The sequence below is a fragment of the Trachinotus anak genome, unplaced genomic scaffold (assembly GCF_046630095.1).
Source record: "Trachinotus anak isolate AG129_WGS33_773 ecotype Australia unplaced genomic scaffold, CSIRO_AGI_Tana_v1 ptg000007l, whole genome shotgun sequence".
Classification (NCBI taxonomy): Eukaryota; Metazoa; Chordata; class Actinopteri; order Carangiformes; family Carangidae; genus Trachinotus; species Trachinotus anak.
The window spans coordinates 5,950,278-5,978,169 of NW_027273858.1; the positions used below are offsets into that span (position 1 = coordinate 5,950,278).

Below are 27,892 nucleotides of genomic sequence, written 5' to 3' on the forward strand. Positions count from 1 at the left end.
GCCACAGCGGCAATATCTACACAGGAATAGCTTGTCGGACACAGTGCAACTTATCAGCAAGGCTGGAACACGCTTCAAAATTTACAAGTATTTTACATGCAATCTGTCATCTTGCTACGGCACCAAAAATGTGTGACATGATATCAGTTAACATCAGACAAAGTGTCCATGTGTGCATTTTGCTTCTTCCTGCTAAGCAAGATATTTAGTTGCTGGGGATGCAAAATGGTGCAAGCAACAAGAGGAAACTTGTGCAGCTGAGGTCACTAGGAAGCAGAATGAGGAAATGAGCTGCTTTTTTTTTATAACTCTTTCTCTCTGACACACACAGAAAACAATATATATATATATAATATCAAAGTAAATAAAGGCTGTATGAATAAAACATGCAAACACACTCCAAATTTTTTTTCTCTCTCTCTCTCTCTCTCACACACACACACTCACATTCTGTTCCTCCCTTTCCCTCAAACACTCACTCAAAATTCAGCTCATATCCGGGTTGACAGGTCTCTGCTTCTCTGTCTCCTGCCACATGAATGGAGGAAACAGGGACAGGGAAAACCCATGTCACTCATTATGAAACTTTCTCTCTCACACACACACACACACACACACACACACACACACACACACACACACACACCACGGAGTACATCAATGTATCTACTTTTAATGAGTCCAAGTAGTGGAGAAATGAGGAGGTGACATGATGATCAGCAAAACCAACAAAGAGAGCTGATTAAAAAAAAAAACTGAGAGATAATATTTCTTAAAAAATGAATTTAAGAGAAAAGCTGTGCATTCATAGCATGTTGTGTCATTATAAGAAGAAAGTGGGGGGAATATTTTCTTCAGTGGTACTGAGTTCTACTGCTGGGGTAGAACAGAACAAGACTGATGAAATCAAAAAAAAAAAAAAAAAACTCAAGGTCCACTTACTAGGTTTTCCGAGCTTTCAGACATACCGCAAGGTTTTCACCAGCAGATGTGATAACTAATATCCCCTTTCCACTTCATGGTACTGGCTCAACTTGACTTTACCATACTTTACCTTTTTTTTGGTTTTCCATCAGGTAAAAGTTCTGAATAGCACTTAGTACCTCCGCTGAGGTGATACCAAAAGGTAAGCAAAGCCCTGAGCTTACAACCCCACTTCACAGTCTTCATCAGCAGACGAAGTTTGTTCAGTTGTCATTGCTGACGAAGGCGGTGAAATGGAGATGAAAGCTCTGGAAAAACCTAGAAAGTAAGAAAGTGGAACATGGCTAGGGTTTTTTTTTTTTTTTTTTTTTTTTTTTTCGCTGAAACTTCTCTTTCCAGTGTCTACAAAGAACAGAAATACTGAAATGAAAACATCTGCAATTCCAAGTCAACCACACAAACTCAGAGGAAGATTGTGCGATGCAGTCAAAAGCCCCAGAGCAACATCTAAATGGACCTTCAGGCGAGTTTGCTTGTTCTGAATCTGATGAGGCAGAGCCACAATGCACCTTTTCAACATCTATGTTAAATGTTTCACTGTTACATTCAGCAGTCACAAAATGTAGTTTCTTTCAAATTAAAACCATAATAATGCGTCTTTTTTTTTTCTTAATTATTCAGATGATGCAGCACAGAACAGATTCGTTTTTTCCTAAACAACAAGAAATTATCTTTTGCCAGTTTGTTTTGTCGTAATCTTTCAACAAGAACAAGTGTTTTTGAACGCCTCGTTTCCGACAGAACCTGAACGCAGCATCTTCCAGCGACTTCCCTGGCTACAGCAGTTCGCCTGTAATAAAAGTTATTGCAGTGACGCCCACTGCGTTCTGGTGAGACTCTTTCCAGGAGGTGACGCTCACCAGCCACACTTCACACGCTGATAAGGATCAGACTATAAAAAGACCAGTGAGGTTCACACAAGTCACAAGAGGATTTTCTTGACGGTGTTAAAAACCGGTTGCATCTCCTCTCCTGTGCGTTCACGGTTACAGCACAGTGGGGGGGACGTGCCGACAATGTGCCACCCAGTCAAAAAAAAAAAAAAAAAAAAACGTTTCAGGTCAAGTCATTCAATAACTTTAAAAAAAAATACAAAAAGGAAGAGGAAGGCCGGGTTACTATCTCTGTCTGACACCGCATACTTCCTTTTATCTTTGCACAAACCGCCCATTACGCATGCGAGAGCGCTGCACGGCCGTCAAACCATGAACTGAACTTCTTTTTTTTTTAAAAAAAACAGTCAATACTTCTGCTGCGTTTAGTTCTGCACTTTAAAGAAAAAAAAAAAAGTTTTGAAATGTCGCTGTGATGTTGCACAAGTTGCAGCCTGCAGTTTTATCAAAACTGCTTCCTCATTTGGACCGTGAAGGGAGCGCAGCTGTGAGGTGGAGAGCCCCTCACAGAGTTTTACACGTTTATTTCATTTAAGAAAATGAACTGGCAGACTTACCCCCGCGTCACTGGCAGTCAGGGACACACTTTGCACGTCTTCTCTCATTCTTTTTTTTTTTTTTTTTTTTTTTTTTAAAAAAAAAACTCAGCCAACAATTTTCGAGGCGCACACCTGCACCAATCTGACCTGACGCGCTCTCTTTCACTTTCAAACTTCTGCACTGCGGATTAAAAGTCATCCTGAACACACAGCGAGCCATGTGGCGCTTCCTCCCTCCCTCCCTCTCTCTCTCTCTCTCTCTCTCTCTGTGTGTCTGGCTGTCTCCGTCTCTCCTCTCTAACTTTCTTCACTGCTGCACCGGAGCTGTCCCCTGCAGCTCCACCATTCATACTGAGATGGCTGCGAGTCTTGCACCGTGATACATTTTTCGTATTTTCGGTCACACCCACCACACCAGTCCTTCCTTCTCTGCTGCATCAGGGGAAACCTCATCATGAATGGACTTCTCTGTTTGACATCACTGTTCAAATAGATCACACACACACACACACATACACACACACACTATATAGAGATGCTATTGTGATGCACATAATGTGCGCAGTCAATTAACAACGTTTGAAGGTACAAACACACCTGTCACTGACCTTTGTGAACAATGCGTGTCAGTTATAAAAGTTCCCGCATTATGTGCTTCCTCTAGGGTAAAAATAAACACTGGGAACTAGAATGAAATTTAAAAGAAATAATAAAAAAACTGTCTGAAAATCAGTTTTTATAGGTAAATATTTCCAGATAAGAACTTAACTAGCTGGTGTTTCCTGTCTACTAGTCCAAGCAGGGCGATTTAAATCATTTTTAAGAAGCTAATAATGTATTTAGTTTATTTGATATTAAAAGAGTGTGTGGACCTTAAATCGCACACAACCATGAAAATGTCAAGGATAACACAATAAAGGCCAAGACCTTTTTAAATTTCCATTGTGGCGTGTGTCCAAAATGAGGATAATGTAGAGGCCTGTTCTCCTACTGCCCAACAGACTTCAAGGTTTCAGTCATCTCAACTTTAACTTGAGCTGAGACTAAATTTAAACAAGACTGTGAGGTCATAAAAAGGCCAAGTGCTACATGCTGCGTGAATTGCTAATGTCTGCATGCTAAAATGCTAACAGTGACAGTGCTAACATGCTGATGTTCAGCAGGTGTCATGTTTATAGTGTATGTTCAGAAAAGAACCATCCAAACAATACCATAAAAAAACTAGAATTAAAAATAAAGCTGCGTTCAACCAGTCAGTGCATCCTCCTCCTTCTTTCTCTCTCCGATGTTTCATATATTATTAATACAGGACATTCTATGAAAGGCTGCCATGCATAAAAAAGACAGGTAAATTCAGCTCATTTTCATGAACACACACATACAAAGGAAGTAAAAGCAGAAGTTGCGGCCAAAGCTGGGGAAACTTCCCTGCAGCTTGTTTCATTTAGCTTTTGATGCCTTGCTCAGAAGGAGACACGGGCTATTAATAGAGGGGAAAGGGCGTCCTTATCAATGCTCTATATGTTTGGAAATACAAGCCTCTGTCAGTAAATTGTCCTCGCTCAAGTCTCAGTAGGATGGATATCATAACTTCCCTCTGTGGACACTCACTTCTGTATTTAACCAAACGACCGGAGATGAACCCAGCCCAGATTCTGAAAAAATGCTAAGTGAGAAATTTCCTGTCCATTTTTACGTAATTCCTCTCTTGGCGTAAATTGTGTGGAAACACTATCTGATCTAACCGCTGCCTTTGGGTTGACCTGGTGCAGAGAAGTGGACGTTAGACAAGAGGGAAGTACAGATGTGGTGTCATGGTGGGAACTCCTTCCTTGAATGTGAACTTTTCTGATCATTCTGAGGAACAAACGGTAGAATCTGCCTGTTTTTATACTAAAACACAGTAAATTAAACGAGTTAGGGTGTCATGTCATCTCATATCAGGGTAGGAAAGAAGGAAAAAAATTCTATTACACAAAATAATTTCTATATTTCCTCTAATCTAGTGAATTCTTCATGTTGGTACTCTTTGGTTAAACTGGAAATGACACACACAATCAGTGATGAGAGGTCAGAAGTAGACACTGTTTTGTTTTAAAGGAAAAGTACGCTCAAAAGCTCATTTCTTTACCAGGAAATTCATTTGTACACAGCTTTGTACCACTGCTTTGTTTTCATATCCCCTTGATTTTCTGTCAGGTTGTGGCCACATTGCAAATTCAAACTGTAGTATCAGTTAGTCATACAGAAATTGAAGCAGTTGACTGAATGAGTGGAACTTTGTGGAACTTGTAAGAAGAAGAAGAAGACATCTGCAAATGTTGAGTCCATGTGGTTTCAGCTCTTATGATGAACTGAAACGATTTCAAGGGTTACAAAGAATAACTTCAACTTCAAAATGACCAGAAAGAGACAAAACAATCACAATCAGACAGAATAACTGCTAAAAGATGAGAAAATGACCACAAAGACACACACACAAAACAATGAAGAGGAGCAAAATGACCATAGAGGCAAGAAAAATGACCACAAAAAGACAAAAAAAAACAACCACGAAGAGACACAAAATGACTATAAACAGGTTTTGTCATTTGTAGTCATTTTGTGTCTCTTTCAGTCTGGAGGTCCTGTATGGGAGGGGATGGTGGGGTCTTCACCCGGGGGCCGATTTATTCATAATTTCATAATCATTTTTGAATACCAAGTCCAATTGCCCTCGATTCAACTTTTCTTTGATATCATAAGGATTATTTATAAGTCATGTAAAGTGTCCTTTGTTAAACTGCTAGAGGAAGGGTCAAACAAAATGCACAGCAGTACTTTGTGTGCCTATGTGTACAGTTAAGACGTTAGAAGTGCCACAGGGGTTGGATGGCACGTTCACTGTGACACACTTACACTGGCTTATTGTGGAAACAAACACAACAGGATTTTTTCCTGAAGGCAGCGCTCTTTTTCCCACAGGCTCAATGCACACAGACCATCGTTACAAACACTGGTCTCAGTCAAGTCTGTCTGTTTCACAACACATGCCTCAGAGCTGTCTGGGGAAAAAAACACAACTCCCACATCATTACACAATCTTACATTGTGTTGGTTATTTAAACCTGATCCAAAATGACTTACAATAAACCCAGCTACAGAAATGTTCTATATCACCAGTATTACTAAGTCAGTATTGTAATTATCTATAAGAAGGAGGCCTTATGTGAACGTTCAGTGACAGACCACCCCTGGAGCAACCAACCTTGACAGCGAGTATCACTAGATAGCTTTTCACATTTTGGCAGGAGTGGAGGTTCCTCTTGGTATGCTAAGTATCTTTGCTTTAAGTTTGTTTTTGAGCATCACAGTTGTAACGGGGCAGAGAGAGATATCATGATTTTGATGTTGTGTGCGAAGTTATTTACTTCCCTAGCTAGGAGACAGGAAGTCTATAATGTTTCCAGCATAAAAAAGTGTCTAACACTGCAAAAAGAAAACTGGGCACGCCAACATGTTATCATGTCATTACAGCATTTACCACAAGACACAGGTGAAGTTGACAGCAAACTGGTGACTGGCTTTTGAAGTGTCCTGTGATGAGGCCGTCCTGGGAAAAACTGCAGAATCAGTCATTTTAGCAAATGCCTAAAACAATTTGAACTCGAGTAGGAATGAAACAATTTGTCGCAGAGCAATAAAGCAATAAAAAATATTTGACTCTTTCTCAATCTGCATTCTTGTTAAATTTGTGTTCTTGACCCACTGACTGGGTAAATTCAGAGTCCACAGCCAAGTATGGTCCCAATGCCCGTTTTATTTTGGAGGTATCAGCTCCTGCTGCGACTTAAGGTATCTCAACATTATACACATGTCAGACCAGAGGCCGGGCAGCAAGTTGAGGTCAGAGAAAGATCATGGCTTTGGTCACATGTAGATAAAGATGCTGTGCCTGGAGTCACTGTGGACTTTTTCCATGTTTGTACATATGTAAATGTAGGAACATTCAGGCTGGGGGAAGTCAGGATCTGACTAACTTGAAGACACATTTGACAGGGCCTTATCTTGTCCTCCTTTTATGAGAAAGCTTCAGCCTCCTTTTTCAAGTCACATTTGTATCAAACATGTTATCTGCTGGTATTTTTAATTTAGAAAGCAACCACAAAGAAATGAAGACCAGATAAAGTCAGTATCAGTTGAGTTTCACTTTCATTCTCTCCTACTTTGGCCCTCTTTGACTTATTTTTAATTTCTATCCAAAGTTTCTATCACATATCAAAACAAGCAAATATGACTTTGTGTTTAAGAGGGGAAATTGAGCCATAAGTCTGGGCCCATTTCAAGAACAAGCATGTGACGTAACAAACAACCTGCATCTTGTAACAATTCTGCAGCCACTAAATTAACTTCAGAAATCAAAACATGGTTTCAGACTAAGCATCCCTTTGTCAGCACAAAGCACTACTGAGCTAGAAAAATCTGCAATTCTCCCTTTTTTCTTTTTGCATTTCCCAGCATTTAGCCATTTAACTAGAAACCCACTGTAGCCCTGCGGCATCACAACAGCGGGGATACAAGTAGCTCATACAAGTTCAGAAAAGAAGAGCTGTCTCCCGGACAAGACTCCAGGACTATTAAAACCTTTGATCATCTTAAAGACACCCACAGGCTGTGCCAGTTCCTGTTGGCCCTGCACTGTCAGTTCATGTGACATTTCCCTGGAATGTTTGCTGAGACACGTTGACTGAGACGACACGTGTTTCCAAGAAACCACACACACATAATCAGACGGCTAAACACACAGCCGGACACTGGAGGCTGGTTGTTCTGTTGCAAATTCCACTGTGAGATACTGGATATCAAACATTAAACATGATACTGCAGGGGTTTCATGTTGGCATAGTGAGAATGAAGGTCAATAAAGGTGGCTGGGGTCCTGATAATAAGATTCAATCTACTTCCATGTTTAATGAAGACAGAGCTCAAGCAAACCTTGCCTGTTTCATTTTCTCTGACATGAATGCTCAATTTATATTTGAAGATATATTGTTATTGTGTTTATTAGCGTTCATTAGTGTTTACCTGTCCTATATTTTGAAGTATTAAAGCTGCATTTAATCATTTTTTTTCATCCCTTAAGGGCAGTGGAACAAGCTAAACCACAAAACTGACATTTTACACATCCAGTAGACACAAAGCAAAATTATTATTGATCTACTATTCATCACTCTCCTGAGGGAAGTATGTGAGTATGTTAGAGAGCTGCATGCCCAGGAACAAGGCAGATGAGAGTGGAGTTTGTGGGACAGAAAACCGAAACAATGAGCTAAAAGATGCTAAAACGCTCCAAAGAGCCGAGGAGTGATAAATGTCTGTGGACTCATCCCTGCAAGTGGCTCCTTTCACATCACACGCTGTCAGTTGATCCACTGTTTAATATAAAAATATGAATGATGATGATTGGTGCCTATGTTACAGAAGCAGCAGCACTGTGAGTATGTTTTTTAAACAGCATTAACAGCTATTACAGAGAGTGTTATTGTGTTATTTACTTTGAAAGAATTGCACCTCGTAGCTCTACCACAGCAGATTTGCCTCAGAAGGCTGTCAGTCATCTCAGCACTGCCTCATCTATGGTTGAAACTAACGTTGCGATGATGTGATGTTAAAATACTTCATGTGACTCCTGTAAAAATGTGTCCAAATGTTCTACAGAGTACTTCTAATGCTGAAACAATCAGTCAGTTAAGCTAACAGTTGGCTGACACTAAATTAAAGTGGTTTAGCGAGGAAACATGCCTATCATTTGGCATCTCAAATGTGAGGATTTGCTGATTTTCTGATATTGAGCTGTCGTTTGGACAAATCAACCAAACTGAATGAGACTGCTGAGACTCTGGGAACTTCCCAGGTGAATTTTTGTCACATTTTCACACCTGAGCTCCACCCACTTCACACCAGTACAAAAAGCACAGACAGAAACACGTGGAACATCCAAAACTGTCAAAATTTGACAGACAATAGTCCTGTCCCTCTGGAAACCTATTACCCATAGTAAGAGGCTGATTGAGAGAACAGACCTCAGGTGCTTTAAATTTGTCAGTCACCATTTTTATTTTGGTGTGTACAACGTAGGTGTACAATGTCCCTAGAAAGAGACAGATGCACACAGCAGTTGTCTCATACAACTGAGATTAAATTGAGTATTTACAGAACAGAGAGTCGTACAGTGTTGAAAAAAAAAAAGAATCATCAGTGTTTAGGTGGACGCAAGAACCGTGGCAAGTATCCACCCAAACAACTCTGAGTGATGATAAAAGCCAGGAATTAAGTTAGAAAGACAGTGTCAGAAATAACCACACAGTCGCGAGTCTGAAAGTGTGTTTTCAGCCATAAGGAGCATGTGAGTCATGTCTGGCTGCTATATTTGGGGCTTTTCATGGTTATAATACTGAGAAAACTGCTTAGAGGTTTGTTTAATACTTTGTTCAGCAGGACACACGATGGTGTTTAAATGTGGGTGGACCAGGCGATTCAGAGCTTAACAGATGCTTCAAATCCTGCATTCTGTCCGCCCAAACCAGGAGAATTAGCCTCGGTATGAGGAAGAGTAGACTTAAAACTGTTAGACAGAACACTTGTTGGTCCTTTATTGCTGGTGCTAATGACTGACCACCATTGACAAAAAGTTCTTCTCATGAAGTCCTGGAAATGTATTACCCTTTGCATGCAGCAAATGATTCTTTTGCAGCTAAAATATTTACTACATTTATGAGTTAGGTGAATAAAACCCTTAGAAAAAACATATTTAATCTCTTTGCACATAAAAAATGAAATAAATACAAACACATTTTTCCATCTAAACAGTTTGATCTAAGTGTGAGGAGCTGCTCTGTGTGTTGCAGCTCTGTGCAGAGGGTGTGGGCCACTTGTTTGTTCGGATGTTTTCCATTTTCTCAGGAATGTTCTCAGAGCTGTTGGTTAAAAGTGATCTGAGAGTCAGCTGAACACACACAAACATGCACATCCTCCCACACACTAAATTCATGACATGAGGGTTTTTTATAATTAGTTGGGCATCGAAATATAAGACTTTTCAACGGCTTAAAAAGCTGAGGCAGAGGTTTTCAAAGTCTGACTCTGGGATACACAGACAAGGAGACACTCTGAGCCTCAGTAATGCTAAAAAATACACAGGGCAACATGAAAAGAAGCTGAGATTAAAGGATTTTGCCACCCCTTTTATTCTTCTTTGTCTTACTTTGATTTGGTAGATATGCTCCAGGTTCTGGAACCACACTTCCAATCATTTTTGGGGGGGAATAAACAGGAAGTATAATCTTGTCATAGAGTCAGTTAACTGTGGGCTACAACTAGCCCCAGTTTGTCCCTCTCATAAATTAGCAGGTCACAGAGGTACAACTGGTTTCTGTAAAAGATAAATAACCTACAATGTCTAAAAAACCCCAGAGGGTCGTTTAGAAACTTGTTCTGATATTTTCACAAACCTTAAAGATTCTTCTTACAATCTGGATAAAAAAATATTTAGTCTGCTGAATTATAAAAAAGACTCTATCCCTATGATGCACCCAGGGGAACGGCAGGCTGACATCTTTGCTTTGATTTAGAGACAGAGGTGCAACTTCGGAAATGCGTTAAAAGTCTGGTTAGAGGGTCAAGGTGCGTTTTTAACTGCGCCACAACCCCCCCACTTCACAGTTGAAACCTTTGAGCCAAGGTCTAGAAATCTTTTTTGACAGATAGGCATCAACCCAAGAAAAGGTCGATTAGATTTTGGTGACAATCTGAGATTTCCAGCATCAGATAGTTTTGGACATTTATTCTGGTAGGAAAGTCCCACAGTCCTAATTTTTGTTGTTGTTGGCTAAACACGACATATAAATGCAACTGTGTGAGAAAATGCAACAGCATCACAAAACTGTGTGAATGTTTTCAAGAAAACCCCCTAACACTGCGAACAGTATCTGATTTCATTAGCAATTGTGGCTATTTCTGTGATTATGAGCTATGTGTTGGTGTTTCCTGCCACTGACTTTTTCTTGGGCTTTTCAATTGTAGTTTGACCGTTGAGAGCAGTTTGTGTTAATGTTCTCCTCCCACACAGCTGAGACAGAGTCTGTGGTTAGTATTTTTGAGGACTTCTTTATAATATGTGTGAACTATGGGCGGATTATGAGAAAGAGGGCCCCTGGGTGCAGTGAGGGTCAAAAGCCTCCTAGACTGAAAGAGACACAAAATGCTGCAAAGCTTTGTAGGTGTTTATGTAGGTGTTTTCTTAGTCTCTTAATGGCCGTTTTTCATCCTTTTGTTGGGTTAGGGTTTATGGTGTTTTTTTGTGGTTGATGTGTCTCTTTGTGGACATTGTGTTTTTTAGCTGAGCTCTATAACTTTCAAGCAAGAAATGTAAACTATTACACTATATAAAAGAGGCTCTGGCCGAGGGGCCACTTGACCTCTCCCTGGTCCAGAGCTTGAGTAAGCCGAGTCCTCATTGAATATTTTCATTCAATTAATTTTATTATTGTTTTTACAGATTCTGATCACTGCACCAGAGTTGTTATACAGAATCACAGAACAATTTAAAGGCATAATGTGGTTTATTTAACTTATCAAGTGTAAGAGACAAAAACGGCCATCAGTTTCCCACTAAGTGCAAACGTTGAGTTACTTCAGTCTTATCTGTGGTGCACATTGCTTAATTACAAAAAAACCACTGGATGATTAGGGGATTCCTTTGATGTGGGCAACCACCCACACCCTGTTTTGATCTTTGACTCACTTCAAAAGACATCATCTACATCTTGACCACAGGGATGCGGTACTGGCATCACTACAGTCAAATCTGTGTTTAACAATTAAAGACACGATGGACAATGTTGTAAGGAGGCTGATTCAGCTTTAGCCAATGAGAGAAAACAGCAGAACAAAAAGTAGTTTTCAGTTCTTTTAGTGGTTTAATGAGGAGCACAAGCTCAGCTGGTCTTGGTCAAACATAAAAATGACACCCAGGAAAAAGCACAAGCGTTTTCCAAAAGATTTTCGTCAGATTTCCTGCCTCATGGCGGAAATATTAAAACACAGAATAAACCACAGTATTCAGGAAGTGTGCAGGGATTTTTCAAATTTATTGTCAAACAACAAAGAAATAGAAATATTATTTTACAAAAGTCTAATATTAGTTATTCCGTTTTCTATAGGCAGAGGAAACAAAGTCTGTTCTTCTCATTAGGGAGGGCAGCCACACCACAGGGATGCAGTGAGACGCAACACGTCTTATCGTCACATTTTGTCCCACTTGCTGAACACACCTGCAGGAGTTACAGGTAAAGATCCGCCATCAGTCCTATCCGTGCTCGCAGTGGGAACATAAGGCTATGAACTGCATCTCTGAGAGGTTACTAGCCAGCTGAGCAGTTCTGAGCATCAGGATCAAGATGCTTGCAGAGGGAAGCCCGGTAGTGTCTGTGGTCTGGATGCGGAGCCCAGCAGGACGGGTACCAGCCTCAGCAGGTCTCTGAGAGGGATACCCAACTGGCTGCTACGTGACAATAAATCCCCGAACGAGCTGCAACCTGCAGAGAGAGGACAGAGCTTCAGCTCAACATCATTGTCACAAGAGTAATTTTCTTTTGATGTTGGGATGGGATTCAGGTCAAAGAGACTCAATTATATAATTCGATGAAGGTGAACCCAGTGGTAGAAGAAACACTCAAATTCTTTCAGTAAAGAAAAATACCAATATGACTTTCATAAAAACCTGATGCATTATATTTTACAAGCTCATTGTGTGTTTTTTTTTTTTAAACTCTTAATCTGAAAACATACACATAAATGTGGTACTGTAAATGTGAAGAAGAAATTTAAAGTAGCAGAACTCTGGTATCTCAGATTTGCACTAAAGTAATTGGGTAAATGTACTTGAGTAAGTCTATAGCAGTGTGTTTTTGGAGCTGCATGATAGAGAGAAGCTCCTGCTGCTGAGAACAGTGTACCGGGTGTTTACATGCAAATACACAGTAAGTGTGCACAGGTCCAGTTCAGTGTGAACGTGTGTTTGTCTTACCCTCCAGCTGCGTGTGTGTGTTCCTGAGGCAGGGGATCGAGCGGTACACCAGGAAGCAGGCCAACGTGATTGACTGAGTGTCCTTACGTAGGGCCACGCCCCTCATGTAGGACCTCAACACTGAGCTGTTGTCTAGAGGAGAAAACACACACGAGGCACAAAGGTATATTTATTTACAGTAGGGTGATTTGTGTCACAGGTTACCTACAGCTGTCATTCAAATAAACATTTTACTTTGAACAGGTGACAAACTCAAGCTCAATGTTCTGTATCCAAGAAAAATTTAAAACAACAATCAAGATACACAAGTTGTTTTGATTTGGCATGAGATAAACTAGGGAGCATCTGAAGATGGGATCACACCAATCATGACAACCGCCAACATGTTGACCTTCTGACCCATGAGTACATCAGTAGTCATCAGTCGTTGGCCCACTTTACCCCAATGGGACCCCCCATCCTTCCAAGACACCAGGGAAAAAAATGTAAAGAATTAAATATTTTATTTATATTAAGTTGCTAAGTTACGGGCACTTTTTTGATTTCAGTTCAGTGTGAGAGTCTCTACTGCGTTTGCTGTCATTTACAGTGGCATTTATCTCCTCTCCTCTGCTTTCTGTTTCGTGTGTGTGTGTGTGTGTGTGTGTGTGTGTGTGTTTTAGCCCCTCCACACACACATGCAGCAGAGCAGATTAGAGCAGCATAATAAAAACTTTCCAACAAGTGTTATAAATCCCTCTATAACCAAAGACAGACATTTGGCGACCATAAACAACCAAAAGTGCGGCCAAAATATCAGCGTTTTCTGAAACACACCATCTGGCAGTGGTGACGAGGATGCTAACAGCTTTGGGAAGTTGGTCCTGGTCAGAGCATGAGCAGCTCTCCTGCTTTTACAGTGACAAAGCTGCATTTTTGTAAATGAAACTTGTCCACACAGGGAGCAGAGCAAACAGCCTTATATGGCAATTTTAGGCTTGTTGATGATGCTAACGATGACATCTCATGAACAGGTGACATTCATTGGGCTCAAACCAGCAATTCAGAACAAGTTTGTCCAGTTAAGAGAATTAATCTAACTTGATCCTGAAAATCAGCTGATACAATGACTGTGTTGAACAATGTTACACACATGCTGTTGTCCGTCTCTCATGTGGACCTTTGGTAAAACTGAGATAAACCAGAACATCTCTGAACTGTAATGCACATATTTAGTCTTCAGTTTCCGACATGTACAACTTCACAGCAGCGCTAACTTCTGACGAAGACGAATGCCACGGAGAATAAAGAAGTGAAAAACAAGAATCATAAAAAAACATAACAAGGATCTAGATCTAGACACATATTTCATTCATGGGTGAGCTCCAGAGAACAGTAACATTCCTGATGCTTGAGGTCAAGTTAGTTTGGTTTTGCTTTGAAACGTCTGCCAGAGCTGAGAGGCTTCATGAAACATGAAAGTGAAGGATAGTTTGAACTGTTTACATTATCACAGTTGTGTCCAACTACTTCACCTGTTTCCCACGCCTCTCAGTGTGCCTGCATTACTGTAAATGTGTGTGTGTGCGCACATGTACAAGGAAGAGATGGAATGTGTGTTTGTTTGGGTGTATACACAGCCTGTTTAACTTCTAAACTATGACATTAGTGTGCTACACCCAGTACAGGAAAACAAGCTGAAACACATCCAGCCTGTGAAATACTCAAGCAGTGACACTGCTGCTCGACAGAGCCAAAACTGGAATTCAGGCACAGTGACAGAGAACATTTTGAGACTGTGACACTTTTTATGTCGTCATTTTAGACAGGTCTCTATTGTTAAGTATAAGATGTAAAAAAAAAATTCAACAAAATAAAAAGGTACCTCCTTGCTGCTGTAGCTCATATGTGCAGTTACATTTTTAAGGAGGTGCTTATCAACTACAGTGTAGCCTGTTGTGTAGCTACGGAGCCCACACACCATCTTCACAGTGTACAGAGGAATCCACGATCTCCTGATAAAGAGCCACTTTGGGAAAGTCCAAAAGCTTCATGCAACTGATGTGTCAGGCCAAATAACACAGAAAATGTGACAGCGTTTAAGTGTAAAATGCCATCTTGCAAAAAAATTGGTAAAAGCCCCAATATCAAAAACATATTTAAGATGAACAGCTGATCAATACATGATGTATCCCGACGTCTTCTAACTGACTGGATTTAGTTACGTCCACTTTTGTTTAATCTAGGGCTTCAAATAATAATCTGTCAATCATTTGACCTGTAGAATGCGGGGAAAGTAGTGAAAATGTCCATTGCAGTTTCCAAAAGCACAAGCTGATGTCAACTAATTGTTTTTTCATCATGTCACTACTGTCAAAGTTCTCGTTACTCAACTTTTATCAACATGTGTGCAACCATAGATGGGGTATTTGTTATATAAAGCGAGATTGATGATGATATTGCACATGTACAGAACAGCCTACATTGCATTGCAATGTATTTAGTTATATATTTAGTATTTCTATTTTATCTTATTTATTTTAGATTGTGGTTCTATTCTTATTTTATTTCTTCAAACATTTTCCCGTTGTGCCGCTGTGTCAGATATGAATTTCCCCTACAGGGGATAAATATAATATAAATATATAAAGGTACATCTTATCTTATCCTAAACACACTCCTCCATCCATGCATCCTCTCCTCACCTTTGAGCCAGCTGTCCAGTGCTACGTCCACCGTGTTCTTCATGACGGGCAGAAACTCGGAGGTGAGCAGGGCGTCGTGGCGATTAGCGGCACCCCGCAGCACCCTGTTGTCCCACAGCTCCACCACCAGGCGCAGCTGCCACAGGGGGAAGGTCTGCAGCATGTCACCCCGACGCAAAGCACCAACCGCCTGAGAGACACCAGCGAAGACGTGGGTTAACAAATCTGCATGTTTCTGATCTGACTGTAGGTTTAATCTCTTAGTGTATCAGTCTCTGGATATTTCAAAACTCTGTGAATTGATTTTGATTGCATCTGATTGTCAGAGTGGCCATCGATACAGAAAAACATGTCTGGATTTTGGTGGTGATTCAGATCTGGGTTTTCTGCCAACGGAACATTGTTTTCTTTCTTTCTTTCTTTCTTTAATAATTAGCTTATTACCTTCATTTTTGTGGTTTGTTATGTTGTTCAGCGTGTTAGTCATGCAATATCTGCACTTCACTTGTAGAAAAAGTTAAGTATAAGCAGGTCTGTAAAGCTGAGAGTAGAGAGACATCATGGTCATAGATCTGGTACAGCAGCAAGTTGTACTAAAACTAGGGCTGCAACAAAATTATTATATTCATTATTGATTAATCTGGAGATTATTTTCTCAGTTAATATATCCTCCTGTCACCATCATGTGAAACAAAGAAAGAATCAGATCTTACCATTTGAGAAACTGGAACCAGCAAATATAGCAGCTCTAACTAAAACACTTGTGCATCAAAATAAAGAACATTGTAAGTTTTTTTTTTTATTAAAATCAGCCTAAAGACCAACAAAGAACTGGAGATAGATTATCTTTCACTGTCATTACTTATTTACATCATTGGAATATTGGCCTTATCTTTGCTTGTGTGTGTGTGTGTGTGTGTGTGTGTGTGTGTGTGTGTGTGTGTGTGTGTGTATGTGTCTCACCTGCTCGATAGCGATATATGTGGGCAGCATCTCTGGACACTCCTGCGTCACACATTCATACAGCATGGCTGAGAATAACACCAGAGTATCCTCCCTCTGCAAAAACACAACACAAAGTGCATAAATAAGTGTGTGTGTGTGTGTGTGTGTGTATGTGTACTTGTACTTGCTACATAGTAAGGACCGAAAAAAGTATTTTACTAACAGAGTGAGGACATTTTGGGAAAGTGAGGACATTTTGGCAGGTCATCACTTTTTGAGACACCTTAAAATCACATTTTGAGGGTTAAGACTTGGTTTTAGAGTTATGGTTAGAATTAGGTTTAGGTTAAGGTTAGGGTAAAGGGCTAGGGAATGCATTATGTCAATGAGTGTCCTCACAAAGATAGAAGTACAAGTATGTGTGTGTGTGTGTGTGTGTGTGTGTGTGTGTGTGTGTGTGTGTGTGTGTGTGTGTGTGTGTGTGTGTGTGTGTGTATTGACTGAATGAGGATAATTGCCTACAGTATGTAGATATATCCATATATCCATTTGAGCATAAACACTCCTTGTGTTTTTTTCTGTTACACACAAAATTAATGACTTTCAAACGACTTGAAGGTTGTGTAAATGAAACTGAAGCAACTTAACAGGGTCAAACAGGGAAATCCTCAAACCTACACACTGTATGGGGCCTTGATTATTACTCATCTTCTCCAGTCACGAGTCCAAGTTACTGTAACTTTATTTTTCCTCATAACACAAAACACTAATCTGGACACAGCCAGAGAGCTAAGATGTAGTGATATATTTAGAACTTATACAAGCTAAATGAAATACTTTCAAGGCTATCTATTCATTTTCACAAGCCTTTAAGGACAAGGAGAAACATGGAGTCGGCCGGGACACAGCCTGTACATTTAGGTCTACACGTGGGCCTATTTCACACTAAATTAACAAAACCAGACAGCAGCAAATCTTGCAATTACCTGCCAGGAAACACAATGTCCTCACTGTACATACAAAGAATGTGTTTACATTTAATATACAAGGAAAGGTAGGAGAAGCAGGAAAGGCAGAGCTGGTGTGATAATAACAGATAAACAGCAAAGAAATCTCATCCCGTTGTCGTTAAATTCAATTACAGAAGGTTACGCTACACAATGACTTAATTTTCTTCCATTTCACTGTGCGAGCTGCAACCAGTGACCCAGCCAATTAACCTGAAGCTGTGATGAAGCAGCCTCTTCACTCAGAAAATAAGAGTCAAGTGATTAACAAGCAGAAGCAGCACTGGTCATGGCAATCTATACAATCTAACTATTAGAATTACCCTGTGTATGACATGTGCTTTACATATAGAGTTGCTTGTGATTAAAGCTGAGAACATCTGCCACGTTGCAGCACAATAACCTGAGGTGCCTGCTCCCCTCCCATGAAATCTTGTTTGCAAATCTTTTTTGAGCATCAACTGTATACAAAAAGGTTATTAGTCATTCAAGTGGTATGTCTCTATGGATGGACCAACTCTTGTTGAGTCTACCACTTTGGTGCAGACATTAAATTTGGCACAAACATTCAGGGTTGCTGAATGTGACTGCTTGATCTTTCATGGAGCCAAAGTAATGACATTCCCATCAGCCTCAGTCGTACCTTCATGTTAATTAGCAAATGTTAGCACAATGATAAACTAAGCTAATGAACATTATAACTTCTGAGCATCGGCTTGTTCTGCATCCTGATTTAACTCAAATAGAGCCTCACTGAGCTGCTAGCATGGCTGTAGACACAGTCTTGTTGACATTTAGTCAAAGTCATGGTTGAATGTCTTTCTCAAAATATTTCCAACATTTCTATCCAGACCACAGATGTTGTTGAGCCTTGGAAACTGTTTTGTGTTTGTTTCTTTCTAATACAATCACATGTTCAAGGTGTCAGGTCATTTAACATATATGCAATCTATTAGTGAACATAAATGTGTAAAGACACAGACAGAGAGTCTGGCCAACAATTCACGTTTGCTTTTATTTCCTATTCATCTCTACTGAAGGCTGACATGGTTGTTTGTGGAATTAGTTTCAGTAGTTTGTAGCGCAAGATCTGACACTGATTATGTTTATTGCAGACGCATTTGGTGCTGTGTGACTGCATGGATACAAAGCATAGTCTTTTAAAAGAGCTGGTACATGTTAACAACCCTGACAGTTACAGTTTACATTTAATACTCAAAATAATCCTACTTTCTTTTTCCACATATTTGTGACGAGATATGAAGAAGTTTTTAAACACACTATATCCTGAGGAAGACTTGAACCAGGATATACAATATCAAACGGGACGCAGGCTGCATGAAAATACGTTTATTTTGGTTTTGATGAAAACAACAAAACATGTTTTCCCTGCTGACTGGAAGGAAAGTGTTTGGGGCCAGGTTTCAATGGAGCGGAGAGTTTCTGCACTGATAATCAGACCAACCACACATTAACACATACCTAATGCTGCTCAAGGTGAGAAATAGTGCTAAATTTTTATTGTGGCTCTGATAAAACATTTAATGACCTTTGCATGACTTTCCATTCTTAAGGTCAGACCACCTCCAGGAACTAAACACTTCCTTGTTGTTATTCTAATGGGACGAACAGTTTTGGTTCCACTACAGAAGCCTGTATTGAACAATAAATATGTGAACTGGGCTATTAAATACATGGTACTTTCAAAGTAAAATTCCCTTATATTCTCAGGCTTGCGCAGAAGAATGACCAGACTCCCCAGGGAAAATCTGTGCTTTCACACGAATCTCAGAATAAGAGGAACCTTGAGTCAGCTCTAAGGAGAGTCCTGGTTGTTCCAAACGTCTTCCATTTAATGATTATGGAGGCCACTGTGCTTTTGGGAACCATCAATGCAGCAGAATTTTCTTGTGGCCTTCCCCAGGGCTGTGCTCTGTGCACAATCCTGTTTCTGAGCTCTGCAGGCAGTTCCTTTGACCTTTTGGCTTGGTATATGCACTGTCAGCTGTGACGCCTTATACAGACGTGTGTGCCTATCCAAATAATGTCCAATCAACTGAATTTACTACGGGCAGACTCCAATCAAGCCGTAGAAGAGTCACAGCAAAGGGTCTGAATACTCATGTCAATGTGATATTTCAGTTTTTCCTTTTTAAAAATTACGTTTTCCTTTGTCATTAGATACATTGAGGAGGGACAACATGATTTTCTTTTTAATTTTAGTTTAAAGCTGCAACATAAACTGTAAAAACTTTCTGAATGCACTCTAAGTGTTCACAAAGTGCTGATTTAGACATCATCTAATTAAAGCAGGTTGCACCACGCACTATGAAAATAATGGTTAGTTGCAACCCTGCTAAAAACCAAACCTTTTACCAGTGACAATATTCAGCTAACTGAACACACTGACCAAACTAAAGTTATTGTGCTAATATATCAGAATGCAAAATGGAATATGGTCGGTATATTAATAATGATTTTAACTGAAGAGATTTAAATTACATTATATCAAAACAACAGTGAACCTGAAATAACACTGTTTGCACTAGATTAGCGTTGTTGGATATTTCCATCATTCCTCATTCTGAATTGTAGGAATTAAGTAACAGTATAATACATTGTTTTTGTCTCTCAGGACGTCTTTTTCTGTGTGTTAAAAACTCACATATTTCATTCCTTCAGATGTTTTACAGAAGAACTCGGCAAAGGAGACCAAGACGGGCTCAGAGGTGAACGTAGAGATGGCTTCAGGCTGCAAAAAACACAAGGAAAATGTAAAATTATTTAGATTTACCAACACATAAAGGAAGTATAGAGAAACACAAATGGATACAAAAGACAGTCAAGGAAGAATAAAAGGAAAGTAATAAGAAATCCAAAGTCAGAGGGATGAATAGGAGAGAGAGGTACAAGGACAAGTGATCAAGAGAGGGAAGAAAGAAGAGAAAGATGAGTGCACAAGAAGAAAAAGATGAAGGGGGAGGGGGGACAGTGAGGACGAGTGGAATAAATTATGTGTATTTTGTGGAGCTGCAGGTGTATTGACAGCATACACTAAGGCCATCAGGAAACCAGTAATAGTCTGTCAACCACACAGCTGCCTGCTGAACCTGTAGTGACAACCTGCCACGACTGGACACAACCAGCCACAGGGAAGGAGGTCAATTCAATTCCACTCACTTCTATTTATAGTCTGTTGTTGGTGCGGATTCATGTCTTAAAATGTGTTGGTCCGTTTTCAAACTCAAAGTCCACTGTGAGGGACGCACACTGAGAATTTGAGCCAATTTCCTAACATACCAAGACATTTGCAACGGAGTTTGACCACAGTAAATGTTTCAGTGATCGAAGTCATCCACAGTAAATGTCAAGTTCTGGTGCTTAACAATCAAACAGTGTGAAATCTATGGTAGAAAAGGCACAGACACAAACTTCTAGAAACAAAACTCTCTGCAGAGGCTCAATCACACACATATAGATGGTCATAAATCATGTATCCCCACTAACTTACTGCCTCTTTTCTGTGGTTGACAGAAGGCATGGTGGCAGATGTGGGAAATCATGAACAAAGGTACTTGACGCTGGTTTAGTGAAGCTGGGTTTACCACAAATACTTCATCATCACTGAGTAACTGAATGACTGAACATTATAAATCTATAAAACTTGCATCTGTGGTGCAACAAAACCTGATTAGCTACTGAGAGCCATGGGCCAACTTTCATCAGGCTTCCCAAAAGACGGGTGCAGCCTAAACACTAAGCACATTTTAGAGCCAGTTTGTTTACAAACTAACCAAATGGAAAAAAGGTAAACCAATGCGAATAGCAGAAATTGATGAGGAAATGTCTGCCTTACTTGGCCAAAGCATGTGCAGCCTGACATCAGGAATATACAGAGACAACAATAAAAAAAGGGCGGTAAATCTGAGCAAAAGAAAAAAAAAACACTGGACAGATGGCACAACCTGTAAAGCAAGGTCCAGTTGGGCAGTAAGTGGTCAGTGGGCTAATTTCTGGCAGCCTTGTTCTTCTGTACTATAACCAAGTATTATAAAAGAAGGGAAAGAGCGAATGACAGTAATACAAGGTAATACAACTGTCCTTGGAAAATCAGTAAAATCAACAGCAAAAAGAAAAAACACTGTAAAGCTCTTCATCAACCTGGCACATTTCTTTATTCTTTCACCTGTAATAAGTTGAGCTGCAACAATAGGTCGATTAATCGATTAGAACCAAGGTCAGTAGTAGGCAGACTGTGGTCCCAGACCCAGAACTATTACCTATAAATGACTGACAATTATTAAGTTTTAACAGAGCTTTTCTAGCATTTACAGCTCTGGTTTAGTGGCCCAGGAAACTCACAGAAAAGTTGCATGCATTTAATCTTAGCAACTTCAGTATATCTTGCCTTGCAGATCGTAGCCCATAGGATGTTTGAGGAGAAAAAGAGCCTGCTTAAAAAAATAAAAAGATCAAATTAAAAAAAAAAAAAAAAAGGAGGAAATGGGTGACAAAGTTCTTCAGATCGATCCCTCAGCTCTATAGAAACCAAATGGACCTCTCGAGATGAATGTCAGTGTTACTGGTTATAAGTGACATCTTCATGTGTTTACCTTGAAGGCTCTGACTCCAGAGTTGCGGTGGTTCACAGTGGAGGCCAGCAGGCTTTTCCAGCCCTGAGGGTCGTCTTTATAGGGCAGCTGGCCGGCCCGTAGTTTTACATACAACACCCCATCTCTGGACAGGATGGACCTGAGGGATGTATGTTGAGAAATTGTCCTTTAAATCAGTCACCCAAATCAATACATGAGCTCAGACTCCATTAATCCATCTGTGCCAAGAAGAGCCGAAGGTGGCCCCTGATCACTTTCACGCACTGTGTGTTTAGTGGTCTCATTTGATTGATTACCTTAGAATCTTCTGTTTCAGTTTACAAATAGATGCAGAGACGCTCTCCATACTTACTTCAGATGCTGTGTCTCTTTGCTGAGGTCTATGGACAGCTCCCAATAGCGTGGCCCCTTCACCTTTACCTGAAATAAATAAATAAACACAACTCAGAAAATAAAAGGATTAAGATAAGACATCAGGGCATGCTTGACTTATCTGGAAATACACTAAATACACTAAATTCAAACCATCACATCTTTAATTCCCAGCAGGCAGGGAGCTACTCATTCCACACTGGACAATCTAGTTTCCACTGGGCTACACCATGTCCAGAGGCTGTGAATTGTTGTTCTTGGGCTTTACCCGTTTGAGATGGTGCAGCTCAGGGAGCAAGGTGGGAGCCATCAGTTCTACTGTCGTCTCATCGTACCACTTTGTCTCCTGAAACAAGAGGAAAATATGTCATCACAGCATGCACAAGAACAAAGGCTCATACATGCAGTTTCACATTGTCGCACATCGTTTAATCTAACAATGGAGGCCTTAAAATTGATCAGCAAGAATTCAACACGCAGCCTGTGTAAAGAGGCTGAAATAATTGTGCTTCCTGGAATTAATGAAAGTCTAGAGAATGCAGACAATAGACTCTTAATTTGTGCATATAAGTAGCAGCATTCAGATATGAGCTGTAAAAACACATTTCTACAGAGAGGCTCCTGAATCAGCTTCACTGAGTATAGACTTATTTGAATTCAGGTGAAGGAAGTTAAGGGGCATTATGGGTGCAATATTTGACAGAACAAAGAGTACAGCAGCAGACCAAGAACTGAACCTTGAGGCACAACACAACTCTTTTCCTCTCTTTTTAAGGTAAATGCTAGAATATAGAATGATATATAAATTTAGAGCCTATAAAATGTGAATGAATGTTTGCATTCCTCTCACAAAGAGTCACATAATGAGTAACTGATGGCCGCAGCGTCAGTCTGAGTTTTCTGCTGTGAATTAAATTGAAGTAAGGATTGCTGCCAGAGGTGGTCCTCACTGCGGACAACAACCTCCATCTTTAACCTTCAGCCATCCTTCGCCTGTGGACATACTGCAATACCAGGACTCCCCTGAACCCCCAAACCCCTCCCCTCCCCCCAAAGCAGTCAACCTAGATGAAACACTGACAATGGATGCTGGTGTTGTGATACGTGAGACCCTTAATCCTGAGATCTTTTTCAACCAAATCCTGATGTTTGAAAGGTTTAAAAACTTTAGTTTTGACATCCAGCATTAACAAATCAGATCAATCAATCAAATCAGTTTTATTTATATGGCCCAGTATCAGGGGGCTTTACAATCTGCACAGCATACAACTCCATCTGTCCTTAGTCCCTCAACCAGGATGAGAAAAACTGCATCCCCAAAACAAAAAGAAAAACTTTAATGGGGAAAAAAAACATAAGAAACTTCAAGGAGAGCAACAGAGGAGGTATCCCCCATGCAACAGATTCAATAGATGTCAGCCAGGTGTCAAACAGATGTTAACCAACTTTATATTCATACTGTAAGTTCCTCCTATTCTAGACTGGAACCTGTCATTAGCTGGTACAGCTTAGGGCCTTAGTCTTTGCAGGAAACTGAACTGCTGCTCATTCACTTCACTCAGATTTTTCCAGATGATCTGGGATTTCAGTCACAAGTCCTCCTGCTTCAATAAAACTCCACCGCTTACCCTCCTACCTGATCTCACTCTTCTCAATATTTCCCATTCCCACATTTTACATGTTCACACACAGCAGCGCACAATGACCTTCTTTTTAGTGAAAGAAGAATTTATAAATACATAATTTCTCTATCAAAAGCATAAATGCTTGAAATCAAAATACTTAGCAACAACAAAGCTGCAAACAATACCACAACCAATGGAGCTGGGACTCAGAGCTGCCGAAAAACTGCAGAACAAAGTGAGACCTCTAAAAGAGCCACATCTAAACAGAGCAAAAAAAAAAAAAAAAAAAAAAAAATCACAGAGGGAGATTGAAAAATTACTGCTCCTATAATTCAGGAGCTATTTACTGCATCTGTAAAGACACATCTATGGTACTGCAACAAAGGCTGTCAAATGTACATGTCTAAAAAAACTGGGGCACTGCAAATAGACTCAGAGAAAATAATGGAGTAAATATGGGACACTAAAAAAACTTCTACAGTTATTTTCATCAAAGCATCCAGCATCTAATTTTCTGGTTCAACATTACACAGTAACGGAGGGTTATTTTTTTTTTTATTTTGTTTTTTTCTAAAGATAACAAACCTGTCACTTTATGCCTGTTTCCTGCTTCACATGGAAATGGACGTGACAGAGCACATGATCCAAATGACATAACTGTGGCTAAAATGAATGGACACACTGTAGTCTTGTGCACAGTCATGCGACACCGGATGTCTGAACCACTGTGGACTGCACCACAGTGGCTCTTCTCCAGGCCTGGCTGAACACAGAGAAACTAGCGGCTGTTTTCACATTTTGTTTTTTGGATTTGAAAAACTACCGTTTTTCACAGTAAGCCCAAAAGGTTTTAGTCAGATTTACACTTATTTTGGATATGAGATCACTGAGATCTGGCCTGTCAGGTCGTAGCTGCCATTTCCTGCATTGTCTTCTGCAAAGTCAACATTTCCTTGGCACGTGTTTTGCACTATCTACTTGTGCAAATTTGATGTAATCTAGACTTCGATACCCATCAAAACCTCAATCTGACCTACAATTACATTGGTAAGACCATTTTTTATAACCTTTAGTGAACTGAAGGTAGGCAGCTTCCTGTCCTACAAGATCGAAGGATCAACTTGCTACTAGAGGTGTGATGAAAGGCTACAACCTGCATCTGTTTATGTCACAAAATATATGTACTTGTATCTATAATTAGATTTATACCAGAGTTTAGAAATAGTCTATTCTAGTCTACAATAATTTTATCATGTACCTGAATTAATCATACAATACAACATGGTGTGTATTTGAAAGAGTCAGAGTATGGGTTTCTTTAATGCAAGACTGTTTTAAAGCATCTGTAATAATTAAGTGCAAAAGCTACTGTGAGGCTTGTTGTTTTTCATATCTCTTCAGGATGCGCTATTTGTGCATATCAGAATAAAGTATATTTATTTGTTTACAATCCTACTCACTACATTGAGAAGCCATATTTAACTAACATTAAGAAAACTCCAAGTTAACCCTCGTTACCTGTGAAAAGCTCACCTCTACTCACCAGGTACTAACCTGCCTCTTTTATGTGCTTGGTTTAAATGCACTAAATGCACACAAACATCTTATTGGATCAGAAAACACTGAAAAGGGTCAATTATGTCTTCCAAAACCTAAAATAAATTATTTGAAAGGCACATTTCAATTTAGAGTTTGTGTGTATTTATAGACTGCAGGAAGCACAGCAACCACATCAGCAGAAGCAAAAGGAGGTGATATAAACAATATTAGAAATTGGTACTAAAATATAAAAAACTGCTCTCACAATGCACTACAGCCAAACACAAATATAAATGAGATACAGGACTCCACTAATGCAGTTGTTTTTAGAGTGGGCGTCATTTTTATTAGTTTGTTGAAGCAAAGAGCTGGCCTCGACTGAATGGTGTGAGCACGTTGCAGAAATTACACCTTAACTGTCTGAACTGCGAAGTGGAGGAAGCGAGCCAGCTGACAACAGCACCGCTGACGAAAAGAAGAACGTGGTGGTTTGGTGGGCAGGAGCGTTTTTTCTGAAATGAACTGACACCAGCACATGGTGTACATTACAGTTCACGTTAGTGTGTGTGTGTGTTTCAAGAGGAAGTGTAGCGATGGACGATTTTACTAGCAAGAGTGACAGAGACAGAGAACGGGTGAGAGAGGGAGGAACTGCACAGATATGGAACAGAACATTCTTTACAAATTGCATTTAGAGACATGAAGCTAATGCTATGTTTCACTCTCTCATATTGGATGTTGTCTGATCTCCATGCTCATACACTGTAGGTTAGAAAAAACACAAATCAGTCCTAAGTGATTACAGTCCTGGCTGCTTTACATCTGACTTTAACTCCAATAGGAGCGCTTCCTTCAGTCACAGGTTTGTGGCTACTTGTGTCAGCCAGACCAGCCTCGATGAACTTACCTTGTAGGTGACCTCTAAGAGGGCGTAGCAGGGCTTCAGGGAGTCCACGTCCACAGGGACTAGCAGCCGTGGCTCAGCAGCCAGCACGGCCAGGTGCCGCAGGGCCTGCAGGTGGTAGCTGCAGCAACGAGAGCAACAACAAACAGCTCTTGATTTATTTTGCCTGTATGATGGAAGCTCCTCTTTTACAAATCTACTGAAAAACTGTTTGGGAAACCTGATGATTTTAGAAATAACTTTATTTATATTGTTCATTTCATTTATTGACTTTGTGAAGTTTTTGTGAAGTCGTCAGTCTCACCGGTTGTCAGTGCTGTGAGCAGGGAAGTGTGGGTACAGGGCACACAGCAGAGCAGCGATGGCTGAATTGGAGGTGCTCAGGGTGTACCTAACATGAGACAACATAAAAAAAACAACGCCATAAATACTTTAAGTGTTTCCTTCTCTCAATCTCTCTCAATCTCTTTCACACACACAATCTCACACAAACACACACACACACACACACACACACACACACACACACACACACACACACACACACACACACACACACACACACACACACCATTAAACTTACCCCACAAGCTTTCCACAAGCAACAGTAAAGTTTGCACTGAAATTGCTCACTTGTTGTAGCAGTCCTAATCAAAAAATACTGACCAACTCTCTCTCTCTCACTCACACATACAGCGCACACACACACACACAGAATGTATGTAAAGAGTAAGTGGGACAGGAGAATAAAAAATAACAAAATTACAGTATTCATGATCACAATAAATGCTTTCTCGCCCTGCACTTACAACACAACACAAAGCACAGTCAATAGTATAGTTTTGAAAGATGCACTGCTCCAAATTAAACACTTTTTTACAAACCCTCTGTTCTCTTGTTAATGAAACCAGGTGTGTGTTGTAATCACGTTAACGTCATCACAGGCCACAACACAGCCTATTAAACATAATAGTTGGCAGTTAAGTCTGCACTTGGACTAATGGAGTCATTATAATAAAGTTGGGTCAAACAATAAAGGCTGCTCACACATGGACAGGTACTTGTGAGAGCACTTGTTAACGGTCAACTGAGGTGAATTATGTTGCTCTTCAATGAAATGGCTGCTTGGGTCATGTTTAGCATGTGTAAAAAACCCCAACTTCACCAAACATGACATTCTTTTCCCACAAGTTTACAATTAAAAAGACCTCAAATAGAGACTCACAGTCAGTAAAGATGATGAAAAACAGGCAGACCTTGGGGCAAATCTGGGCCAAATTCACTGGAATTGCGCGATGAATTCCAATGGCTGAAAAACTAAAGATGGTAAACTAACAATTCTGATGTTGGAAAGAGAAAAACATTTTTTGATTGTATTCACCAGTTGTTTCTAAATTGTTCAAGGAAGAGGGACAAAAATGCCTGGGATCAAACTGACCACCGCCACTCAGCAGTCACGTGCATACAAAGTCTGCTACTATGTTACACTGTCAGGAAAGACAAAGGGAAACTTTAACCCAAAGGTCTGATACTTCAGTTTCACTAAAGTTTTTTATTCATCTGTTCCAGTGGTTCCCAACCAGAGGGTCAAGATCCCCTAGAGGATTACAAGGGTGATTCAACAATTAGTCAATTGATCCGCAGCTTATAAATGGTAAATGAACTTGCCTTGCCCAAGGACAATTCAACATGCAGACTGGAGGAGCTAGGAATCAAACCAA

At 40.1% G+C, this 27,892-nt stretch overlaps 1 protein-coding gene and 1 long non-coding RNA gene across 3 annotated transcripts in view; both read right to left on the minus strand.

Annotated features, from left to right (window-relative positions):
* The window catches only part of LOC139622638 (uncharacterized), an 86,161-nt gene extending 83,391 nt beyond the window's left edge, over window positions 1–2,770 (minus strand). Inside the window, exon 1 of the long non-coding RNA XR_011691357.1 lies at window positions 2,435–2,770. This is a non-coding gene — a long non-coding RNA (uncharacterized lncRNA). The remainder of the gene's footprint in view (window positions 1–2,434) is intronic.
* Window positions 2,771–11,376: 8,606 nt separating this feature from the next.
* The window catches only part of anapc1 (anaphase promoting complex subunit 1), a 53,730-nt gene continuing 37,214 nt past the window's right edge, over window positions 11,377–27,892 (minus strand). The window contains exons 44-53 of one of the 2 annotated variants that reach the window (XM_071480069.1): window positions 26,476–26,562; window positions 26,175–26,292; window positions 22,372–22,449; window positions 22,084–22,151; window positions 21,732–21,870; window positions 19,784–19,870; window positions 16,130–16,225; window positions 15,167–15,356; window positions 12,483–12,614; window positions 11,377–11,991 (exon numbers count right to left, since the gene is read on the minus strand). In XM_071480069.1, the coding sequence (XP_071336170.1) occupies window positions 11,849–11,991; window positions 12,483–12,614; window positions 15,167–15,356; window positions 16,130–16,225; window positions 19,784–19,870; window positions 21,732–21,870; window positions 22,084–22,151; window positions 22,372–22,449; window positions 26,175–26,292; window positions 26,476–26,562 (1,138 nt within the window). In that variant the 3' untranslated portion in view covers window positions 11,377–11,848. The remainder of the gene's footprint in view (window positions 11,992–12,482; window positions 12,615–15,166; window positions 15,357–16,129; window positions 16,226–19,783; window positions 19,871–21,731; window positions 21,871–22,083; window positions 22,152–22,371; window positions 22,450–26,174; window positions 26,293–26,475; window positions 26,563–27,892) is intronic. The other variant, XM_071480067.1, reaches the window with a different exon arrangement.